At 55.5% G+C, this 20,823-nt stretch overlaps 8 protein-coding genes across 8 annotated transcripts; 1 reads left to right on the top strand and 7 right to left on the bottom strand.

The window, feature by feature from the left end:
* Positions 1–105: 105 nt before the first annotated feature.
* Positions 106–2,324, bottom strand: N657DRAFT_639950 (uncharacterized protein). The gene is made up of 4 exons (XM_062791871.1): positions 2,060–2,324; positions 1,561–2,001; positions 810–1,500; positions 106–750 (listed from the first exon to the last, which is right to left on the bottom strand). Exons 1-4 carry the CDS (start codon positions 2,147–2,149, stop codon positions 545–547), a joined length of 1,428 nt encoding a protein of 475 aa, XP_062653112.1. The 5' UTR covers positions 2,150–2,324; the 3' UTR covers positions 106–544.
* Positions 2,325–3,046: 722 nt separating this feature from the next.
* N657DRAFT_652762 (uncharacterized protein) lies at positions 3,047–3,713 on the bottom strand (the record flags this gene model as incomplete). The annotated part of the gene is made up of 2 exons (XM_062794330.1): positions 3,047–3,471; positions 3,536–3,713. The coding sequence occupies 2 exons, from the start codon at positions 3,711–3,713 to the stop codon at positions 3,047–3,049; spliced, it is 603 nt and encodes a 200-aa protein (XP_062653111.1).
* Positions 3,714–6,582: 2,869 nt separating this feature from the next.
* N657DRAFT_630249 (uncharacterized protein) lies at positions 6,583–8,866 on the bottom strand (the record flags this gene model as incomplete). The annotated part of the gene is made up of 4 exons (XM_062790963.1): positions 6,583–7,174; positions 7,239–7,797; positions 7,883–8,108; positions 8,300–8,866. The coding sequence occupies 4 exons, from the start codon at positions 8,864–8,866 to the stop codon at positions 6,583–6,585; spliced, it is 1,944 nt and encodes a 647-aa protein (XP_062653110.1).
* Positions 8,867–11,587: 2,721 nt separating this feature from the next.
* N657DRAFT_639946 (uncharacterized protein) lies at positions 11,588–11,875 on the bottom strand. Its single transcript, XM_062791870.1, has 2 exons — positions 11,774–11,875; positions 11,588–11,749 (listed from the first exon to the last, which is right to left on the bottom strand). Exons 1-2 carry the CDS (start codon positions 11,830–11,832, stop codon positions 11,593–11,595), a joined length of 216 nt encoding a protein of 71 aa, XP_062653109.1. The 5' UTR covers positions 11,833–11,875; the 3' UTR covers positions 11,588–11,592.
* Positions 11,876–12,622: 747 nt separating this feature from the next.
* Positions 12,623–13,404, bottom strand: N657DRAFT_563035 (uncharacterized protein; the record flags this gene model as incomplete). Its single annotated transcript, XM_062788179.1, has 3 exons — positions 12,623–12,664; positions 12,725–12,968; positions 13,046–13,404. 3 exons carry the CDS (start codon positions 13,402–13,404, stop codon positions 12,623–12,625), a joined length of 645 nt encoding a protein of 214 aa, XP_062653108.1.
* An 809-nt stretch (positions 13,405–14,213) lies between these two features.
* N657DRAFT_676976 (HlyIII-domain-containing protein) lies at positions 14,214–15,701 on the top strand (the record flags this gene model as incomplete). The annotated part of the gene is made up of 1 exon (XM_062795940.1): positions 14,214–15,701. The coding sequence occupies one exon, from the start codon at positions 14,214–14,216 to the stop codon at positions 15,699–15,701; it is 1,488 nt and encodes a 495-aa protein (XP_062653107.1).
* A 357-nt stretch (positions 15,702–16,058) lies between these two features.
* Positions 16,059–16,571, bottom strand: N657DRAFT_676975 (uncharacterized protein; the record flags this gene model as incomplete). Its single annotated transcript, XM_062795939.1, has 4 exons — positions 16,059–16,133; positions 16,189–16,266; positions 16,319–16,354; positions 16,413–16,571. 4 exons carry the CDS (start codon positions 16,569–16,571, stop codon positions 16,059–16,061), a joined length of 348 nt encoding a protein of 115 aa, XP_062653106.1.
* Positions 16,572–18,547: 1,976 nt separating this feature from the next.
* N657DRAFT_630245 (TBC-domain-containing protein) lies at positions 18,548–20,142 on the bottom strand (the record flags this gene model as incomplete). The annotated part of the gene is made up of 3 exons (XM_062790962.1): positions 18,548–18,671; positions 18,731–19,536; positions 19,603–20,142. 3 exons carry the CDS (start codon positions 20,140–20,142, stop codon positions 18,548–18,550), a joined length of 1,470 nt encoding a protein of 489 aa, XP_062653105.1.
* Positions 20,143–20,823: the final 681 nt, after the last annotated feature.

Below are 20,823 nucleotides of genomic sequence, written 5' to 3'. Positions count from 1 at the left end.
GAGTCCGTGAAATGCCGATGCATAAGACATGTCGAGCAAGAGGGACCGTGTCAGCTCGCCTTCCTCGAACCGAACCCTTAATTCACCACAATGCCCACGGGAACGGCCCTGAGCAGCAAAAGAGTAGTAGGGTGGATGATCAGGTAAATCTCGAAATTTGCCGAGACAATATTGCACCTATGGACAGAGAAAGCAGGACATGACAAAGAGAAAGATAACCGTCCCAACGACTTTTCAGTTCGCCGACCCTGAAGCAATGTAGACCTCGTCATCCCGTCAAATGAGCCGTCTGCTCCCCAAAAAGCAAAGGGTCCTCCCGCAAACCGCGCCAGGTCAGAGGTCCGCAGGGTGCTGTGTATTGACCCACCGCGGCGACAGTAAGATAGAAAAGAGAATAGGCGCCGACCCTCTTGAGCATTAGTGAGCCATGAGAAACAGAACCCTCATAAAGTACAAGGAACCCGCAACGACCGACGCCGCGCTCAGGATACCGAGAGATGGCAGATCCTGCCAAACCTCCAACAATTGCTCGAGTTTGAACACTTTACTTGATCTCAAGGAGCTTGACGTCAAAGACGAGCGTGCTGTTCGCCGGGATGCCAGGCATAGACCGGCTACCGTAGGCCAGGTGGGCGGGGATGGTAAGGCGGCGCTCGCCGCCCACCGCCATACCGATAATGCCGATGTCCCAGCCCTTGATGACCTCACCCTTGCCGATCTTGAAGGTGAACGGTGCGCCCTTCTTGTTGGCTGCGGTGTTCTGGTCAGCGTCGTACTCGTTCCATACGGCCTTAGCTGAAGCCACTTACCGTCAAACACCTTGCCGTTCTGGAGTTTGCCAATGTAGCGCATGCCGACCCTGTCGCCGTTCTTCACGGTACGGCCAGTACCAAGCTTGCGGTCGTCAATAGTGACGCCCTGTACAACCTTCACACCGAGAGTGCCCTTCTTGTCACCCTTGTTGTCGCCCTTGTTCTCGGCCTTGTCCTTAGCCGGACCGGTCGGGCCCTGCTCCAAGTTCTTGGCGAACTGGACCTTCTTGTCACCCTTGGCCGCCGGAGACTCCTTAGCCTTGGCCTCAGCGGCGACGGCCTCGCCCTGGTTGTTTTTGAGCTTCTTTTGCTGCTTCTTGCTGAGCTTCTTCTCGTCCTTGGCCATCATCTCGTCGAGATTCTCGGCATCCTCGTCGGCGGGACGCTTGTTTTTGCCTTTCTTGGCCTCAACAAGCTTGGGAGCCTCCTCCTCCTCGTCAGTGTCGATCTCCTCGACACGGGCCGCGCCGTCCACATGATCCAGCTCGTCGCTCATCTCATCCGAGTCCTCGTCCTCCATGCCAGGAGGGAGGTCGTACTCGTCGTCCGACTCTTCCTCGTCGTCGTCTTCCTCCTCGTCCTGCGGGACGACGTAATTGCCAGTGAGATAAATTGAGTGGGTGCCCTTAACGCTGAAGAAGATCTTCTCGCCCTCGCCAATGGTGATGTCGATGGGTTGTTGGTAATTCTGCATCGAATGTTAGCCGAAATGATCTTCTCGCCCGAGAAAGCCGAAGTGTCCACATACGCGCTCGGTGTCGAGAGTGCACACAACGTATTCCTCCATGTTGAGGTCCTCATCCTCGTCATCCTCATCACTCTCCTCGTCCTCTTCGTTGGCCTTGGCCTTGCCCTTGTTCTTGGCACCATTGGGCTTCGCGTCGGCATCCTCCATCTCGTCGTCCGAGCCTTCCTTGGTGGCCTCGAGGAGCTTCTTGATGGCAGCCTCCCGGCGGGCCTTCTTAGACTTGGAGGGATCGCTGGGGCCGCCGTTGACCTCCTCGTCCTCCTCGTCTGACTCCTCATCATCACCACCGCCAAGGAGCGACTCAAAATAGTCATCATCCTCCTCGTCATCAACAGCGGCCTTGTATATTTTCAGTGTCGAGCGAGGGACTGAAGGGACGTTGCCCTGACCGTCGGTCTCGGGCTCCGCGGTGGGGTCAATGGCCGCCATAGTGATGCGAATCTAGATGGAGTTGTTAGCCATGACTGCAGCCGGGCGCTGCAGGCAATGATGTACGCACCGTTGCTGGGAACTCGATCTCGGCGGGGACCAGCACTCCGCCGGTAGGGACCTCGAGGCCATACACGGCGACAGGCAGCAGAGGCGACATCTTGAATACAAGTGTGTTCTTGTAGCGGTGAATTGAAGAATTACTTGTTGGAAAAAAAGGACAATGGCCTCTGCCGAACACCGGTAAAAGAATGTCAAATCAACGGCCAAATCACGCAGCTGCGAGGAGAGGTATGAAGATGTATGGAGGAGCCAGTTCGAGTCGGCCTACTTCACAAGGCGATTCTGCAGAAATACCCGACACCACCTGCTTCGAGGCCAGAAAATTTTGGAGCCGCCCCCACAGTCCGCCCGATAGTCACGTCAAAGCTTATCGCACCAGTGGCTGCCCGGTCAACGGGAGGCGACCCCACTTTGGCTGTCACCGCCTGCTGCTCTGGGTTTAGAGAAGTTTGTGAAAGGTGGAGACCGGAATTTGCGCTGTTTCGTCCCGAACGTCATGGCTTTCAACCATAACATCATCCGCATCCCTTCAACAATGGTCGGATGACATTTTACGGAAGGGAAGGTGGAGAGTGGGGTGAAAATTGCGAGGATCAGAACGAAGAAAGCAATTCAATGGCTGGAGTCTTCTCATTTCTCTGTCCACGCCCCTTCTCGATAAACACCTCGAATGATGGAGACATGATCACAGTTGGGTACGCTTGGCTACCAGGTAACTACAACGGCCCCGACCACCCTCCTTCGTCGTACTCTACTCGGCCTTCATTTTCCCAAACCCCATAAATACAGCCTTCAGAATCTGCCACACAATACCTGCAGTCATGGTAAGCTTCCCTGTCTCGTACCGTTGCGGCCGATCTCCCGTCTCGGTCATCATCAACCCGAACTCGACCACCGGTCCAGGGATGCGGCCGCTGTGCCTGGCATACGCGGCGACCAAATCATTCCCGTTTGTGATGCCCCCTTGGTTGGCAGTTAGCCTCACATCTGCCACTCACGAGAGACTTGAGAGAACGAAGGGCTGAGCATAACAGGACTCACCACTACTCCAGAGATTCCCATCCCGCACCCACCTCAATCCCTCACCAACCCACTGCACCCCCTCAAACTTCTTGGCCAAGTGGCCCTGCAGACCCCGCGGCCCGCAGGCCTTCTTCCCTTTCAGCAGGCCCGCCGCGCCGCATAGGTAGATGCCCGTGCAGATGCTCAGGATATCCGTCTCGGGTCTCGCCGCGTGGGCCGCAAGCCAGTCCGTCGCGTCCTTGATGTCGTCAAAGTTACTCAAAGGGTCCGGGCCCGGGATCATAACGATATCGAGCTGGCCTGGTTGGACTTCGGTGTCGGAGATGTGGTGCGTGCAGATGACGCGGGCGGACGAGGTAAGGGGGATGGGCTGGCCCGGTTGGACTCGTGAGATGTCTTTTCCAATGTGTGGGTTAGTGACATGGATGTGATGAGAGAGTGAGTGAAAGGGGTTGCACACAAGAGATGCGGACGCTCGGTGCGAGGTCGACTATCGGCTGTGGAGCGAACTCTTTGACCCATGTGAGGTATTCATAGCTCATAGACCCAAGGATGTCTACACAGGCAAAGTCCAGGAGCTGGCATTCTATGGGGATGAACACGCCGATGCGGATGGTCTTCCGGGAGGTGGTCGCCATGGTCGTGTTTTCCATTCACGCAGAGTACTGCAGTGTTGGATACAGAAACCTCTCGAGGAGGAAGACATACCTGCATCTTCTTTAAGTATAACGGTCGTCCTAGAAGGAACACGAACGGGACCCGAGAGGCACCGGAGCCTTGGTGAGGCCACGGAAGCCCAGGCTTCTTCAATCCGGCGCTGGCGGCTTGTGGACGGCCGAGTAGCGTCCCGGGCGATATTCTGATTGGCCGCGTATGAGACAACCTCCGAGTGCCTTCGGCACCGAGCTGGTCGGCCGGCAGGACGCATGGAACCGAAAATGTGACGGGGCACAATAAGTTTGAGGGAGATTTGAATTGAGATTAAACATTCTGGCAAACTTACAACTACCTGTTTAGCTCCACCTGCTCGCCTTGAGCCTGAGGGAAAAGGATGCGGCATTTCACCTATACCTCAGGATTTTTTTTGTCTCGAGAAGATCCACGGCATTTTGTAGTCGAAGATCATGTCTTGAATCTCTATGTTATCTTACCATAACCCATCATAAGCGCTGTCATTTGAAGGGCACATGCTCTCTTGAAGCCTTGCATTTGCTAGCTTTAAGTCTAATTCGTATGATCCCGAAAAGCACGAGCAAAACGCCAAGTTCAACTCAACGCTATCACGACCTTGGTTGCAGAGCGGAATCAGGTTACAAGTATCTATCTGCTTTGCCGTATCAATGAAAACCCGGCTACTTCGAAGTATCTTCCTAACAATATCCAGATTCCGTCTCATCTCATCTCATCGCCCAATACTGTTGCCAAGCCACCCAGCCGCACAGCCACAGCCAACTTCCTCGACAACTCCACACACAAGAACAAACCAGCCCAAGCCGCGTCAGCGGTAATAATTCCCTCGCTCTTGACTTTGCCTCTACTTTGTCCTGACCCAGTATGATGTACAAAGCACGGCACAGTCAGGACAAAATCGCTTCTAGGGAAAATCAGGATGACCTCGCCAACGCCATGATTCCGCCTTGGCTAGGTATGGAGTACATATGAGTAGAAAAGCCAAGGCTCCAACAGGTGCTCTTCCAAGCGTCAAGCAAGAAACTTTGTTCGTCGATGCTCATGCGGCAATGAGACTAGAGTGATAATCTTATACAATTCAGGCCTTGTTTTTTGTTAGTGACCGTGGAACTTATGGATTCACATATTTTTCCTTTCACTTTCACTTCCTTGTGTTCTTTTCCTTTCCTCTTCCTATTCATCTTCGTCTTTGTCTTCGTCTTTCTATTCCATTTCCTCTTATTTCCATCTTCATCCTCTATGTCTTCCTTTCTCTCTTCCTTTCTTGTTTCCTTGCCTTTAATAGACTTTATTTTCCCGTTCTTGTCCGGAGATTGGGAGTACCCCACTGCGTGCCAGGCTCACCAATCTGACATCAGCCAAAACGATATATGCACGTGTAGAGATTAACGTCGTCCGCTCAGCCACATCAGCGTCGTGTCGATATCTGACCTGCTGTGCACTCAGCCTGTATATTTGCACGTCAGACCCGAAGGACCGGATGTAACCGAAAGGGGTTACTTATTCAAAGTTCAAGGGCGAGGCGAGTCAGCCTCGAAACAAACTGCATGGCTCCACCGCGCCCGGGCCGTGGTGCGTCAACAGAGCCAACAACCCGCCCTGTCTCCCACGTGTAAATTGGGACACTGTGAATCAGGACCACTCAGCATACTTATTTCACATGCCCTCTATTAATGGGAATGCTCGCTGCTCACGAAAAGCCGAGAGAACAAGGCACAGTGACGCAGAAAGTGTGGGTATGCGCAGGCTAAAAGCGAGCGTGGTGAATGTATTCTCCTCCTACACCAATGCCATCATATCGGCTCCATGACCATGACGATACATGATAATAACAGTCGGGGCACGGCACCCGGCCCCATGGGCCACCAGTCCTCTCCCCCCTTCCGGATCCAGGTAAAAGAGACATCACACTCCCATCCACCTCCTAGTGTGGATGCCGTGATGTGCCTCCTCGTCCGTGTCCTCCTGGCTATGTACATGATTGTATGATTAAATATTAGGGGCTAGCAGTGTGTTGATATTAGGGGTGCCCCTGGGATACTTGCCGCCCATCCCAGCCACGGATCATCGGGCCCCAGAACTGCCGTCATCGTCTCTTGCCTGCTGTCCGCTCTGGGCCTAGCCATCCCAGGCGGACAAAATCCAGAACCCCCTCCACTCCGTCTCGTCTCGTGGTCGTTCATCCCTCTGACTCGGCTCGTGTCATGAAAAGACGTGCGTGTGCCTGTGCCACTCCAAAGCCGTGTCATCCCCGTCTCTTTCTTTCCTGGTATCTAAGCGAATGGCGCCAGCAGGCGGGATATCGTCCGTGATTGATGCCCCGCGTCCAAAAAAAATCCCTGCCGGTATAATGGTTCGCTCTCCTCTTCCCCTGCTCCACGAACTCCGGTGAACCCGCCCATTAAGAAACAAGCGGGAAAAAAGAAAGATAACAATAAAGTCGAGCCTCCGTATCTAGATGCCAAATAACCGATGCCATGCCATGCATATCAACATCATGTCCTCTTGATTTACACACGTGCGCCTTCTTCAAAACCAGTGTTTAAAAGCAACAAAAGGCCCAAATCGACGAGCGGCACAGGCGTGCCACTCTCGTTTGGACATATAAACAGTTCCCAAGAAGCGCAAATAGCGGGTTCGGCACTCAGTTGTGTGGTAATGGTCATGTTGTGAGGCGTAGCTGATTCCACGAGCCATCGTCAGGAACGGACGGCGGCACCGAGTCCTGGAGGGAGGATCAGTTGACCAAGTCGGGAGAAGGATCATAGTGCCCAGAATGGAAACGGTCAGAATAGTCGTTATCGCATGCATGCGGCGTTATACCAGGGCATCCGCTGTTACCGACTTCGCTCTCCTTCGGGTGACCTTTTTGCTGACCGTGTACACCAAGTCCAAGGTCCAGAAGTGGCATATTTGCGCTTGCGCACACGGAATCGATCCAAAAATCGGCGCAACCAGCGGAACCATGACGTAGTCGATGAAGTTGGTCTTGACCTCTCTCCGAGAGAAGTGCATGCCCTTGAGCAGGCCGGCGTCGCCCATCTCCTTCTCGCGCGACTCGACGCAGATGCGGTGGAAACCTTCGTACAGGAAGAGATAGAGAGCGACCTCCATGAAGCCGAGGGTTCGGAGGACGTTGCAGATGCTAAAGATCCAGCCGACTCCGTGCACGTCGGGCATGCCTTCCGTCACCCACATGTAGAGGGTGGACGCAACAACAAGGATGGTCATCTGGACAGGCAGGAAGTGCGCTTCGAAGAGGCGATGGAACAGAATGACGATGCGCTCCCAGTCGGGTTCCTTCAGGGTATCGGTCACAACGTCGGAGAAGATGCCGCTCTCAGGGGTGGCTTCGGCATCGACAGAGTCGAGCTGCGACTGCGGAACATAGCTGTCCAAATCGTCGTTCCTTGGAAAGATTAGATAAACGCCCCGTCTCTCCCGAGACCTGTCATCATGGGAGGCAAACTTACAGAGACGTGTGCAGCGGCCGGAATGCCCTCGAGGTGTGCTTCCTCTCATTCCAAACCTCGACTACCTTCCTCAGCGCATAGCCGGTGTCAAGTGCGCCCCACATGTGCCGGAGCGCCTGTTTGTACCGTGCACGAACATCGATCATGACGCCCTGAATCCCTTTGCCGCGGCCACCACCCGTGACATTGGTTTGGCTCACAGGGCTCAGGACAGTTCGCGAAGTGAGGTTACCGTTGAGAGCGAAGAAGCACTTGAGATACATGTGCAAATCCTCGCCAATGGCCTCGGAGTCACAATCCCAGCCGCCGACACGATCGACCAACTCAAGGGGCAGAGAGTAGACCGACGTGGGGGGCGCAATTGATGAGCCCTTGTACAAGCCGGACATGCCAGCGGCAGACCACAGGACGTCGGCGACACGGACAATGGCGGGAACATTGTGGGCATTGCGGTCGAAGATGATCGGGGCCGAGTAGAGCGTTGTGGTAGCCGTGTCGGGGTAGGCCATATGCATAGTCGTCACCTGGGCAAAGTAGTTGGACGACAGGTGGCTGTCAGCTGCATGAGGGAGCCAGATTGGTTAGCGAATCCTGACGTGCATGCGCAGCCAAGGCCAGACTATTCGGGTGGAGCAACAACTCACCATCAATGCCCGTGACAATCACATCCTTCCGCTGCCCAAGGCTGTACTTTTCGCTCAACTTCCTCGCAGCCCACGCCATGTTGCTGCCCTTGCCGGCAAGCTCGCCTGGAATGTCGGAGGGGTGCACCGTGAAGTCAATTGAGCGAAACTTCTTGGAAAACTCATTTGTGAGCCTGGTCGCCTTGGTCTCCGCGTTGTGCTCTCTTTGCTCCATTGCAAGGTAAACCTGATTCATGCTTGTCAGTCTGAGTCTGGAGAAGCTGTGGAGCAAACGCAAAACCGGAAATAGACGTGTCCCCTGAAAATCCTTACTCCACTAGGTTGCCACTTCAGCCAAACTATGGCGTGGAGCCATGAGAATGCTGCCAGCTGGCTTGGGGAGGAAAGTGGTAAAGTAGACAGGCGTGCGAGACTCACATCATAGGTATTGCGTGCCTGCGGGTGCGAAGCCAGAACCTCCAGTGTCTCCCTCAGACTGTCGGTTTCCTCCTTGTAATTCGGAATGACGATCGCATGGATGACACGGTCGGGCGCGATGTCGGCGTCCATGTAACACTCAGTGTCCTGATCGCCGGCTTCGCTGCTTGACGTGGAGCTGACGTCCCGCGACGAGGTTAACGTCTCAGAGCTGGAAAGTGAGGTCGACGAACCACGGCGGCGGTGTCCGAATTTAATGTCCCTCAGGGCCCTCGCCCGCGCGGCCTTCTTGAGGCTGTTCGTGATGGTCAAGACGGCCCAGCAGGAGCGCAGCGGGAAGATAAAGACCAGCAGGTGGATGAGCAGGCAGTAGTACGAGAATACCGCAACCAAGCCGCTGCCCTTTTTCGAGCTGTGACGCGGCGCACTAAGACTGTTGGTTGACTGATACTTGTAGTCATGCCTTTGAGCATCCAGCTCGCTCGAGATAACCCAGTATGACAGCGCAATGGTGGCCAGCATCGCTAGGCCGCCAGCGCGTCGGCTGCACCATGCATAGATTGACATCGTGGTGACTGCACGAAGAAGGCGAAATCCGAGACGGTCGAATTATTAGGCCAATTGGCGGGGCAGGCGAGCGTGGTTTGCTGGTGTTTCCTTGCGAATTGGTGCGCCGAGTTAATTGACCGAGTCGGCGGAGAGAAACCGAGCGTCTAAGGACGAGGTGAGGGCGTCGTGGACCGGAAGCCCGCGGACAGAGGGGACGCGAGTCGAAGAGCACTCGGCGTGTTGCTTCCACAGGTCCACAGGAACTAGGCTTTGGGCGGGGGAAGGAGGGATTGCGGGAAGAGAGGAAAAAGGGAAGAAAGGAAAGAGGGAAAAATCGGGTTGGGATGATGGCGGCGAGGCGGCGAGGCGGCGCAGTAGTTGTGGTGTGCTAGGCTAGTCGGGGGGACGTGCTGGGACCAAAGAGCTGAGGGTCCTCACAACTGTCGATGAAACCCACGACCAGGCAGGCCATGGGCAGAAAAAAAAGGGGGACTGCAGCTTGCCCGCGTGTCCAGACCCAAGCCCACGATGCAAAGTGCTAGGGTGTGACATTTGGCTTGGCGTGCTGGATGCAAGGGTTGAGCCGGACAGAGTACCCAAGCCTGCACTGCTCCGTAAAGATAGGTTGGCGCTTGCCAATCTAGGCAATGAATTTCCCACTAACCTGGAAGGTAATGCTTGGGCGGAAAATCGCGCCGTTCAACTCGCGTAAGGTAGAAAGAAAACCAACAATGTCCGAGTAATTGTTCTCCTTCGACGTTGCCAGACTACCACTTGACAATGGCATAGGGTCCAGCACTTGTTGCGGCAGATCCCTGTGGCTTGTGTATGCGGGGCAATGTCTTTTGTGGTCACTACCTGAGGTAGGGTGTGCGTTTGCAGGTTGGAGAGGCGCTTTTCTCACATGAAGATCGCGGGGAACGGATAGCAGCTTACACGCTTGAACGTTCCCTCGACCCTCTCTAGTATTCTACTAGTCTCATGCAGACGGTGTCACCATGGCACTACTTCTCGCCTCTTCGAATAGCTAGCAGCTCATACATGGTCACTTCGACAGCGTTTTGGGCCCCGGGTCGTTGCCAAGGCAGCGGCAGTTAACCGGACTGCTCGTCGCTTACAAGTTCGGTGCCCGCCTAACAGCAATTGTGGGAAAAGGCATCCGACGGTTTCTTACACCAACGAACGAAATCGCCAACCACAGAGCCTCGTCGAGACACACGTGGAGCTCAAGGCCCACTCGCACGACAGCGGTGTGTTCCTCAACACAGACGATCGCCTACACTCAGATACCATCCGACTCGAGGCACCGCTCGTCGAAGTTCCTCGGAGTCATAATGTACTTGCTTGCCATGTCAATACAGCCGCGCGTCTTCGCGGTTGCAAGCACGCCGGAGTCGAGAATGCCGACCGGGTTGCGCCGCAAAGTTTGATGTGGTAGGGGCGCAGGGGCTCACTTTTCTTGTCACCAGATCTGACCACTCAAAATGGGAAGGAGATTCCAAATGTGGGGGCACTTCCCCAAGCATGACCCGCATCCACTTGCATGCTCGTTGCCCCGGCCGTTGAGAGAAAGATTTGCTGCCGCTGGGTGGGTTGGGAAACGAGCCGGGAAGTCGGCACACGCCGTCTGTCACAACAAAACCTTAGTACCTCGGAAAAACGGACTGTCTGCAACTCCATCCAAGCCCCTCGCGGCCATCCACTTCTTTCCGTGCCGCTTGGGGTTCTGACCAGTTCCAAGCCAGGTCGCAGCTTTGGTTGGTGGGTCAAAAGCCACTTTGGGGAAATTATGATAGGGGCTTCACAGCTCACTGGCAGGTTTGGCGAGAGTCTCGATATGCCATTGGCTTGAAAAAGACGCCTCAAGGACCACTCCACTAGTGGTATCGTTGTACCGTTACTGTTTCCGCGTAACCATATCTCGGCAGGATATGGATGGAAGGTTGGCTGACAGGCAACTCCAGAGTTGGATTTCGAACAAACTCCAATGCCTCCATGTTGAGGTCCTTTCATCGCTGACACATTACAAAGTACTTCTTCGTCTTAACAATATCCCAGGACCGATCGCGAGCCGGTTTTTGGGGCACTATCCGTCTCCGTTTGTCTCCCAAGTCAGCTGCCCACTGCCAATCCGCCGTCTGGAGTTGCGGTAACATTTCATTACGCCAGTTACCCGAGAGGCCTCACGCATCTTCGATGCTTGGCGGCAATTGCACGATCCGCCATCTCATTTTAATCGAAGAAGCGCTGTATGTTCACTGGCGGGCTCTGAACTGCAGTCTCTTTTTCCTTGTCTTACCCCAAACAGTGAGATTATCAACAAACCTTTGAAACTTCTTTTTATTTCAGCCTGGTGTACTGCTGTGGTACGGTTTCTTGGCGTGTTCTACGGGAATCACTTCGCTTGACCCGTTGAGAGTGTGCCGAGGGTTGAACTTCACAAGACTGTAACAGTGATGGTCATGGAGTGAGACATCTAGACGTCTCAGCGGAAGAAACCCAGTCATCTCGGCCTTCTGCGACGCGGTAAGCCCGTCATAACTCAATGTACTCCGTATCCCGCCCACCCTTACGCGTAAGATTTAAGATTGCTTCACGGCGTCGCGTCTTGGGCGCGTTTTTTAGGGCTCCCACTAGGCGCATATCCATGTGTGCTTACGTAAACCAAGATGGCTTATATAATCAACAAAGTCGCATCTAACGCAGCATTGCCCCGCGCCTTCCATCGCATGCGAAATAGACTTTCAGAAAGCCGTCCAGCCGCCGAGAAGACCGTTGAGTCGTAAAGGCACAGCCTCGAGGCTTTGCATACGAGTTAGCTGAGTCGAGCAAATCGTCACGTGACTCGAAGAAGCCCTCGGGAAGGCGGCCATTATAGTGCTTTGGTGTTGACTTTTGGCGCTGAATTTGGTGCTGACTTTGGCGCTGACTTTCGCGCAGGGCAATGCTGCGTTAGATGCATCTTTGTTGATTATATAAGGCATTTTGGTTTACGTAAGCACACATGGATGTGCGCCTAGTGGGAGCCCTTTTTTAGGAAGAGCTTACGGAATTCTCAATTTCCGTTTTATTGTCAGGGACATGCCCCCAGTCTGTCACATCCTCCAGTCACCAACGGTAACGTTAATGAGAAATGCAGGCTGCCGAGGGTGGGAGCAGTTGCCAGGCCCCGGTTGCCCAGCGGCCGAGAGCCGCTTGATTGCACAACACCAGGGTTACTTAAGCTACTGGTTGGTTGCTCTGCCTTTCTCTGTCGTTTCAAATCACAACGTGTAAGACCAGAACGCATCAGGTCCGGCCGAAGCGTGGGATGCAATCACCTCGTGGTAATTGCAAGTCACCGAATCAACAGTGTGTCGGCTAAGTGTGCTACCACGGGTTATCGGTCGAACCCGATCGCTCCACATGGCCGCCTCCGGAGGCGGCCATGTTAGTTAACGGCCCGGGCCATGGTGGGGACCGCTCAACCGGGAAACGCCTTCCTCTCGCCATGCCCAATTTCCACCCCAATCCCTTCCCTCGCCATGTCCTCTCGGGCAGCTAGGCGAGCATTCCGTACTCCTCTCTCCCTGTCCCCTGACTCTAATCCATTGCCTTAGCGGGCCAATTAGCCTCGGGACCCCACGTTCTTGAGCCGTAGGCTGGCAGCTGGGCGTACTTGTGAGCCTCTCCGACTCAGCTTGGGGCGTCCAAGGACTTCAGCATGAGTTCTCTCCAATCCAGATTTGTACAAGATCTGTAACCGGAAATAGCGCATGCACCCAGTTGAATGTTTCAAACCACCTTCTCAAACATCTTCTGGATAGGTTTGGCAGCCTGTAAAACCGCGGATATCAGCATGTATACTCTAAACTCACAGCTCCGACAACGACCCACGTCGATGAACTTCTCCAAGTCCCTGTCCAGGTTTGCCAAGTCATCCCTGCGCTTCTTGTTCTCTGCGATGAGCTTCTGCTTCCGCTTTTGCAGCTCCTGCCGCTGCTGCTCGAGCGCCTCACGCTCTGCCCGTTCGTGGTTGATGCGCGCCACCATCAGGGCATTCTCGTCGGCGTCGGCGTGCTCCGGGTGCTGTGCCAGGAACTCCTCCACCGGGATCAGCGGGAGGAGTTGGTAGGTGTGGCTGGACAGAAAGCAATCCGCGTTAGCCAGGGGCAATCCGATCAATGCATCGCGCTATAAACCCAAGAAAAGACGCACTCAAACCCCTCGCAGGCCGCAATCTCTCCCTCGAGATGGTGTTGCTCATAGTACAGGTTCTGTAGCTGCAGGTGCAGCACGTCCACCTCGTGCCGCGCCTCGGCCGTCTGGCTCTTGGTCTCGCGCGCGCGGAAGTGGGCGGCGCGGTGCAGCCCGCGCAGGTGGGCCAGGCTCGTGTTGAGCAACTTCTGCTGCTTCGAGATGTCGGTCAGGGCATCGGCGGGGATGGGACCGTTGGCGTTGGCAGCCGTCGCCTGACTGATCAGGTCGATCAGAGTCTGCGCTTGCTCACGCGCTGCTCGGGAGGTTTCGATGACGGAGGCAAGGGACGGGTCGGTGATGTGCGCATCGAGGGTCATGATTGGGATGATTGGGATGCTGAGGAGGATTGGACGGGGGATGTCGGCGCAGTCGATGGTTCGGATGGTGGACCGCAAGCCAGTGGTGTTGTTTGAATTGACACTCGTCCAGCTTTGTTGAAGTGGAGATGCCTTCCTACCAATTGATAGTGGCGTGGTGATGAGCTTCCTTGCGTTGGTGTCCTTGAATTCTCGACCGGGTGCTCGGCGGTAACCGTTGTCACAAAAGGGCCAGGAGGCCAATGCATCTGCTTTGCTTTGTTGAACTGCTCTGTCGCTCTGTCGTTGAGCTGCGTGGGGTCGTGTGAGAGCAGCAATTGGCTTTTGGGTGCTGGCTTGATGCGCTGACTCCACCTGGCCAGCGGACGCTTTCGGGCTCTCGCTGTGGAGGCGGGTTCGTGTCTGTTGATAATCCTCCGACGCCTTTTCCCCAATTTTCCCGACTCGAGGATTTACTCTCGAAACCGTCATTTGACCTGGGACAAATCTCTAGCGCAATATGGTCGGATGAAGAGTACTCTTGAAACAACTTTCTCTTAGAATCCTACTTCTCACTCGCCTTCCCTAATTCCAGAACTCCCCCTCAACGATTCGCGAGTGGCGACCAACTTGCAAGACAGAATCATTGAATTTCGCTCACCAAGGACCGAGCCATCGCCGCTCGCTGCATTCTGCCCCGATACCCTCTAGGTTAACGTCCGCCCGGCCGCCGTCCCTTGCTTGTTCCCCGTAACGGATTCAATTTTCGGTGGTACCGAACGTTGCTCGGCCCAGCTATTTTGGGCTCGTTTGGGGTTTGTCTGTCCAACATGGATATTTCATCCAACGTGGGGTGCCCTGGCCCCTTCAACTTCAGCCCCTGTGACGATGCTACTGAGGGTCTTTCCTCGGGAGCTCATGTCCAGGGCCGGCCCGCTGCCCGGAAGCGTCGCCCCTCTCACTTCGCGCAGAGGAGGAAGTCCATTGTCAACCAGATAATGGACGGGGAGGACGAGCTGCTCCTCAAGTTGGACCTGTTCCTGACCGAGCTGGAACGGCGGCTTGAGTATTGGGAGACTTACGGAGAGCTCAGCCTGGATTCAGGCATTTCGGCCGCTCTCGACACCCTGCAGGCCGTCCGAACTCGATGTTCCCAAGTCTCGGGAGAAGCCATGGGTGCTGGCCGTAGGAGGCTGCACGTCATGGTGGAAACCGTCGAATCTGCGTATCACGAGGCTATGGCCGCCGCAGGTTCGCTAAACGAAAAAGCCAAAGTCGGAATCGAGCTGCTCAACGAGGTGCTGCAGGACCTGGAAAATCAGGCGCTCAAGTTCCGAGAGAAGGGCTTGGCGAATGCCGCCGAGAGCCTCATGGATGAAGCCCATCGCGTGGTCGACGAGGGTATCGGGAGGGCACTCCGCGCGGCTGAGTCACTGGAGGACCACGTCCAGCGAGCCATCGCTCGCGCCAGAGAGCATGGCCTCCTCCGCTACGACGAGCTGCCGGTGCCGTGGAGGATAAACCCACACATCATCAAGGGCTACCGCTTCTCCGAGACAAAGTTGGCCTGTGTGAGGTCGGCCTTTGGCTTCTCCAACGAGCTTGTCAACATATGGTCCCATGCCATTGGCCTCATCCTCGTCCTTGCCCTGGCATTCTACTTCTACCCGACGAGCTCCAATTTCTCGCTGAGCTCGAAGGCCGACATCTTCATTGCCGCCATCTTCTTCTTTGCCGCGTGTCAGTGTCTGGTCTGCAGCGTCATCTGGCACACGATGAACTCGGTTGCCGACGTCAGCCTCATCTCAATGTTCGCCTGTGTCGACTATACGGGTATTTCGCTTTTGATTGCGGCGTCCATCATGACTACTGAATACACCGCCTTCTACTGCGAGCCCGTGAGCCGCTGGATCTACATGGTTACCACGGCTATCCTGGGTGTTGGCGGCGTCATGCTCCCGTGGCAGCCCTGGTTTAACGCTCCGGACATGGCATGGGCGAGAGTTGCCTTTTTCGTTGCCCTATCGGCGACGGGCTTTCTCCCGGTCCTTCAGCTCTCCGCCACACGCGGCCTGGAGACAACCTTTGAGTTCTACACGCCGATTGCAAAGAGTCTTCTCGTTTACTTCGTCGGCGCGCTCGTCTACGCCAGCAAGGTCCCGGAGCGTTGGTGCCCTGGCATGTTCGACTACGTTGGGGGCAGCCATAACCTTTGGCATATCGCAGTGTTAGGGGGCATCCTCTTTCATTACACAGCTATGCAAGACTTCTTTTCGCATGCCTTCAGGCTCGCCACGGACGGATGCACGGCATACTAAGCCCCAGCACCCATTCGCTCTCCGGTTACAGTCGACAGAGGTAGGACTGGGCCATCACATTGCTAGATTTTCGGTTCCAGCAACCGGCTGGCAAGAGAAGATATTGCCAGAGATTCCACCGCAGCATCGCCTCCCTCCAGCGCACTGAGATGGACAGTCCAACAGCGTTGATTTCACGATCCATCCATTTCGCCATCTACCGATTGCTCCCCGCTGCCGATTGGTAGAAAGATTCCAATTTCGACCGCCGAGCCTGCGTATTGAGGTTGAGTCGGTAATTTGCTGGGCAGACCGGATTCTGTTGCTTTCGGGGCGTCAAGCTTGTGTTCTTGATGCACTTGCGTCGGCCTCCGTTCGCTAGAGGTCGGAAAGGATCATGTTGCCTGGTATTTCGAAGCCCGCGTTCCTGGCGCACGCTTCTAGAGTTTCGCTCTGCGCTGTCGGTCAGCATCGTGCTGCTCTTGGCAGGAACAGCGCAGATATTTACGTCTGAGCAGCAGTACCCGGCAACCGGCGCACACCATGTGCCCTTCCCACAATAGTTGTTGTCGACGTCGCAACATGACTGCCATCGAGTCAGCCAGCGGTCTTGGGCAGAGCTGGAGATGGCAACCTACGTGTCCCAAAGCCGGACTATAGCAGGATCTGCTATTCTAGGCTCACATTGTCAGCATGCAAGCGCCTTCCTCTCGAACGAACAGCGTATCATACCGGGGCCCCGCACGTCTCCCACCCCTTGCCGTACGTCTGCTCGCACGACATATACTGCTTGGTTTTCACGGGCTGGTCTTGTTGTTCGTCTCTCCCTGGAAGCGCCGCCGAGAGCACCCCGCCAAAAGCGAGGAACGATATGATGATCCACCGATGCATTTTCTTTTCGACTTTGCGTGTGCGTTCCTAGTTGCGAGCGGTTCAGGACTCAGTTCTCCTGGTCAGCAGCGTCAGCGCTCGAACGGGCATCGCTGTTACACAGTTTGATGGGCGTGAGGACCAGGGGACGAGTGATGGAGAAGACGCTGGTTATCGTGGAAGGGGCGGAGGGGTATCGGTTTTATAATACCAGTTGGACGCTGTTGGGATAAATGACGCCGATTATCTCGTGCCAATGGCTGAGGTAACGAGACACAGAAGCGGGCGGCCGATGTGGTGACGAGGATGCGTGGCATGCAGATGGGGTCAAAGGACGAAAATGCTTGTACCAGAGGCGAACCAAGCGGGAATGCGGAGTTAAGAGAGGATTACACGGATAGATTAGACGACGCCTGGATAGACTGGGCCCCGAGCGCGGTGTTCCGAGCGTATTGTATTAAACAGAGCGGCTAGATCATATACTGAGGGCCAGAGGATGAGGAGGACAGCAAATGGCTTAATGGAGGCACAGCATTCTACTTTTGATATTGGTCATGGCGTTTGCCCACGACAGAGGACAGGATCCAACAACCAGTATGTGCAGCGTCAAAATCCCGACTGTTTCACCGACACGGCGAGGGATAACTAGTGGAGAAGAGAACGAGCTTGTCAACAAAGGAGGACGGGGGTTCCCAACCCAAGCTTGTAAGTATAGTATATTGCGAGACGTGTAGACGCATCGTTCCCCAGCCCATCCATTCCCTGAAACTTCAATGCCATTTTGTTTGAATCTTCGATCTCCAACCGCCAAACAGTTTTCACTGCTCCTCGGTCAACAGAGTACAAGCTGCAAGTAAACGGTTAAAGAGCCCCAGCTTGAAACACCGTTTATGCAAGGGCTGGTGAAACGCCAGGTCAAGGCCACGCCGAAAGCACGTCTTGACCGATAGGCTCTCCGAGTGAATAGCACAAAGAGTGAGAGTGGCGTGCTCCTGAGTGGGATTCAACTTGACCCTTCTTGATATCGAGGCATAAACGGGCCCCAGCGGAGTTGACACGCTTCTTGCATAGCAGGAATCATTGATCAACAAACTCTCCAGGGCGGCTAATTCCTGCGAGAACACTGGCACCGACGCCGATTTGACCGGGTAGACCCAGATGTCAAACGATTTAACTATCTATTATCTATCCGCGGTCCTATGGATTGCATTTCCCGCTCCCAAGCAGTCGGCATTATTGTCGCGTCGCATCCTGTGACCAGTGCGGATAGGTTGTCTGCGGCGATGTCACTTGCCACGACCCCATCGCACAGCTCCCTACGAAGGGGACCAACCCGTGGCGCGAACGCGTTCTATAAGGGCGTCCCAAACCCCTTCGTGACTTTAATCGGCGCGGCTGCCCAGGGAGGAGCTCCTGCGGGAACAGAACGTCGTTTGAGCACCCAGCTGCCTCAGATTTGTCGATAACCCCCAGGTGACTGGAATGGAACTTGCCTGGCACCCCGGCCCTTGTCCCTTATCCCTATATAAACCGCAGCCAGCCCGCAACAGCCCGGCAATGCCTTCTGCGCGCTATGCCGTTGCAAACCTTCCGAGGCCAACAGCTTGCGGCTTGAATTTCGCCAGGGGCCAAACCATCCATCTCACTTCTCTTCCATCTTGGCGCGTAGGTGAGAGATCGCCAGCCGGGGTCTCGACGCTGCTGATATCCTGTCCATCTTCACACGGGATCACGCGGTTAATAACTCTAGAGTAGGTGGCTCGTTTGGTGTCGTGGTAGTGGTTGTCGTCGCGGAGACGCATAACGAGGCACTGCTCTGGCTAGTGACGTGACGCGACGTAGGCCATGAAGGCAGTACCTCGCTCACAGCTCCACAAGTAGTCGAGGGTAGGCGCCATTCCCATCTCTGACCAAAACGCGGTAGCCGAATCGTTTGCTCGAATTTCAGGTTTAATCGGGTTCCGGGCAGGCGAGGTGAAAGGGTTTCTCAACCTTAACTACCGGGCGTGAGCGACTATCTCAGCGTAGACGTCGTCGGGAATCATTCGAATTATGGCGAGCGTGGTGTGCTTGATCTGGTCGGCCTGGAGTGCCGGGAAAGACCTGAGGAGCTTGTTGGGACTGGAGCCCGTCTGTTAACCACTCTGTGCACGGTAGGGGAGAGCTGGGATATGGCATACCTAGCGGATCCCATGATCTTGGTGCGGATCATGACCAGCTGCGCAACAATGCACAGAATATTGAGATGTGGTCCGTAGGCAAAGAGAAAATCCCAAAGGCGCAGCACCTCGGGCAGCGGTGGGGTGCAGGCGCAGAGCGTCAGGACAGACGGGAAGGCATAAATCTCGGCCGACAAATTTTTGGAGAGCAGGTGCATGCTGAGCTTGGGGTCCACGATGGCCAGCACTTTGTCGACCAGCGCCAGGCCCTTGTGGACCCCGTCCATGGCACCGCGGATGTATCCGGGGCATTCCTTGGTCAGCAGCTGGTGGAAGGCGACGTAGGCCTCGGCCTCGCTGCGAGCGGCGTACAGGAAGGGAGCGGCCAGCACATTCATGCCCTGAACGTAGGTGCCTGCTTCCGCAGTGACGCTAGTGACGGAGCCCTCGGTCGTCAAGGTCAAAGCACGCGCTCTCTTAGCCGTGGGCGACGAAGCCGGGCTCCCGTAATCGCTTCCATAGCCTGTCCCCGGCCGACTGCTCGATTGGTCCAGCGAATGGCGTGTACTGCTGGCCACACTTGGATCTCGAGTGCGAACCTCACGAGCGTCGTGTAGTGTCCAGGCGAAGGCATTGAGCAGCCGTATGAGGCTGGCCTCGCTCACGCGGCGCCGGAAGAGAGGATCGGTTGATAGGGTGCGAAATGTGTCGTTGCGGATCTTGGAGTAGGCGGGGGAGGCGCCGCGGTGGATGAGGGCGAGGTAGGAGTCGGTGTCGAGCATCGGGGCATTGAGCAGGATGAGCCATACGTAAATGCGGAGCGACGACTGTGCATTCCGAGTTAGACACCTGGAACATTGCTGCCAGCTTAGGGGCCACCGGGCAGTGCTCACCATGCCGTCGCTGTCGGACCTGATGCCCTGGTCGAGAATTTTGAGACGCGTGCTCTCGAGAGCGCCTTCGATATCGCCGTTGGGAGGACCCTCGCGGAGGAGGCGTTCAAGAGACATGGCGTCGGCGGCAAGCGACCGCTTGCTCAATGCCGAACGGCGCGTTGCTGTTGCTGCTGTCATGGTCGCGTGTGTCGTGGGCTGAACAGGGGAGACGTTGGGGATGGGCGGTGCGTCGCTGTTGGCGCGTGCTCTCTGTGGCGATCGGTTGACGCTCGCATGGCTTCTCGGTGCCGGGGCAGGAGGGTGTTTTTGGAGGTGCTGGTTCAGATTCTGGAACTGGTGCTGTTGTTGTTGGAGCTGGAGCCTCTGCTGCGAAATGAGCGAGGGCTGGGCGGCGGCCTTCGCTCCCAGGCTATGGGCCGACTGCAATCTCCTAAGCGTTCGGTGAATGCCGGGAGAGGGAGGTGGGTGGAGCTGCATCGCCGGCGAAAGAGGGCCTAACCGAGACGGGGCCTGGTTCTCGCTGGTGGGACTCGGCATTTTGTCCTGTAATGATCGATTTAAATTTCGGAGTGTCATTGCATTGAGATTTTGACGCTTCAAACAATGGGAAAAAGTTCAGGACCATGAAATCGCGATGCCACTGCTTTGCTACAATGCTCGGGCTGTGTCGTTGCGCGTTTGAGCCAAATTCTGGCGGGGAGGTTGGACGAAACCTTGGACGAGGTGAGAGCCTGATTCAATGCAGCCCAGCTGCAGGTATCCTGCCGCTGATACTTCGGCGGTATGCCTCGTGTTCATTTCGCGACACCGCGTCCTCAGCCAATTAACTGCACCATCTCCGCGGCAAGCGTGATGGTTGCCGAACAGCAATCTAATAAGTATTATTTGCGCTGAGGTGCGATACCATCTAGTCAAACTTGTGTGCTGGGGTTGTATGCGGGCGAGGCGGGCTCTCTTTTGGATGCTTGCATGTCATTAAGAACCTGTGGAAAGTCTGTCTCGCCTGTCAAGTGTTCGAGAATGGTGAATCGGCCACCTACAAATGGAAAGCCCCATTCAACCATGCATCCCCACACCGGGCCCGGGCTCATAGGTAACCCAGTTCCCCGACAATGTGGAACCTAGGAATTAGAACCGAGATGGAAAGATCCAGTGCCTATCCGTACTTCAATTTTCCATCGAACCGGTTCGTACGAAGTACTTTCAGCTAACTGATTG

The sequence above is a fragment of the Parathielavia appendiculata genome (assembly GCF_033297405.1).
Source record: "Parathielavia appendiculata strain CBS 731.68 unplaced genomic scaffold N657scaffold_1, whole genome shotgun sequence".
Classification (NCBI taxonomy): Eukaryota; Fungi; Ascomycota; class Sordariomycetes; order Sordariales; family Chaetomiaceae; genus Parathielavia; species Parathielavia appendiculata.
The sequence above is the reverse complement of the archived record's forward strand: the minus strand, read 5'-3'. Positions and strand labels throughout refer to the sequence as shown.

What these genes read in the sequence shown, in the direction of transcription:
- N657DRAFT_639950 (XM_062791871.1), bottom strand. Translation starts at nt 2,149, where the DNA reads ATGTCGCCTCTGCTGCCTGTCGCCGTGTATGGCCTCGAGGTCCCTACC. An exon ending in GCACTCTCGACACCGAGCGC is followed by an intron (nt 1,501 to 1,560) that starts GTATGTGGACAC and finishes CATTCGATGCAG; the next exon opens with AATTACCAACAACCCATCGA. An exon ending in GAACGGCAAGGTGTTTGACG is followed by an intron (nt 751 to 809) that starts GTAAGTGGCTTC and finishes AGAACACCGCAG; the next exon opens with CCAACAAGAAGGGCGCACCG.
- N657DRAFT_639946 (XM_062791870.1), bottom strand. Translation starts at nt 11,832, where the DNA reads ATGCCTTATATAATCAACAAAGATGCATCTAACGCAGCATTGCCCTGC. An exon ending in TTGCCCTGCGCGAAAGTCAG is followed by an intron (nt 11,750 to 11,773) that starts CGCCAAAGTCAG and finishes CACCAAATTCAG; the next exon opens with CGCCAAAAGTCAACACCAAA.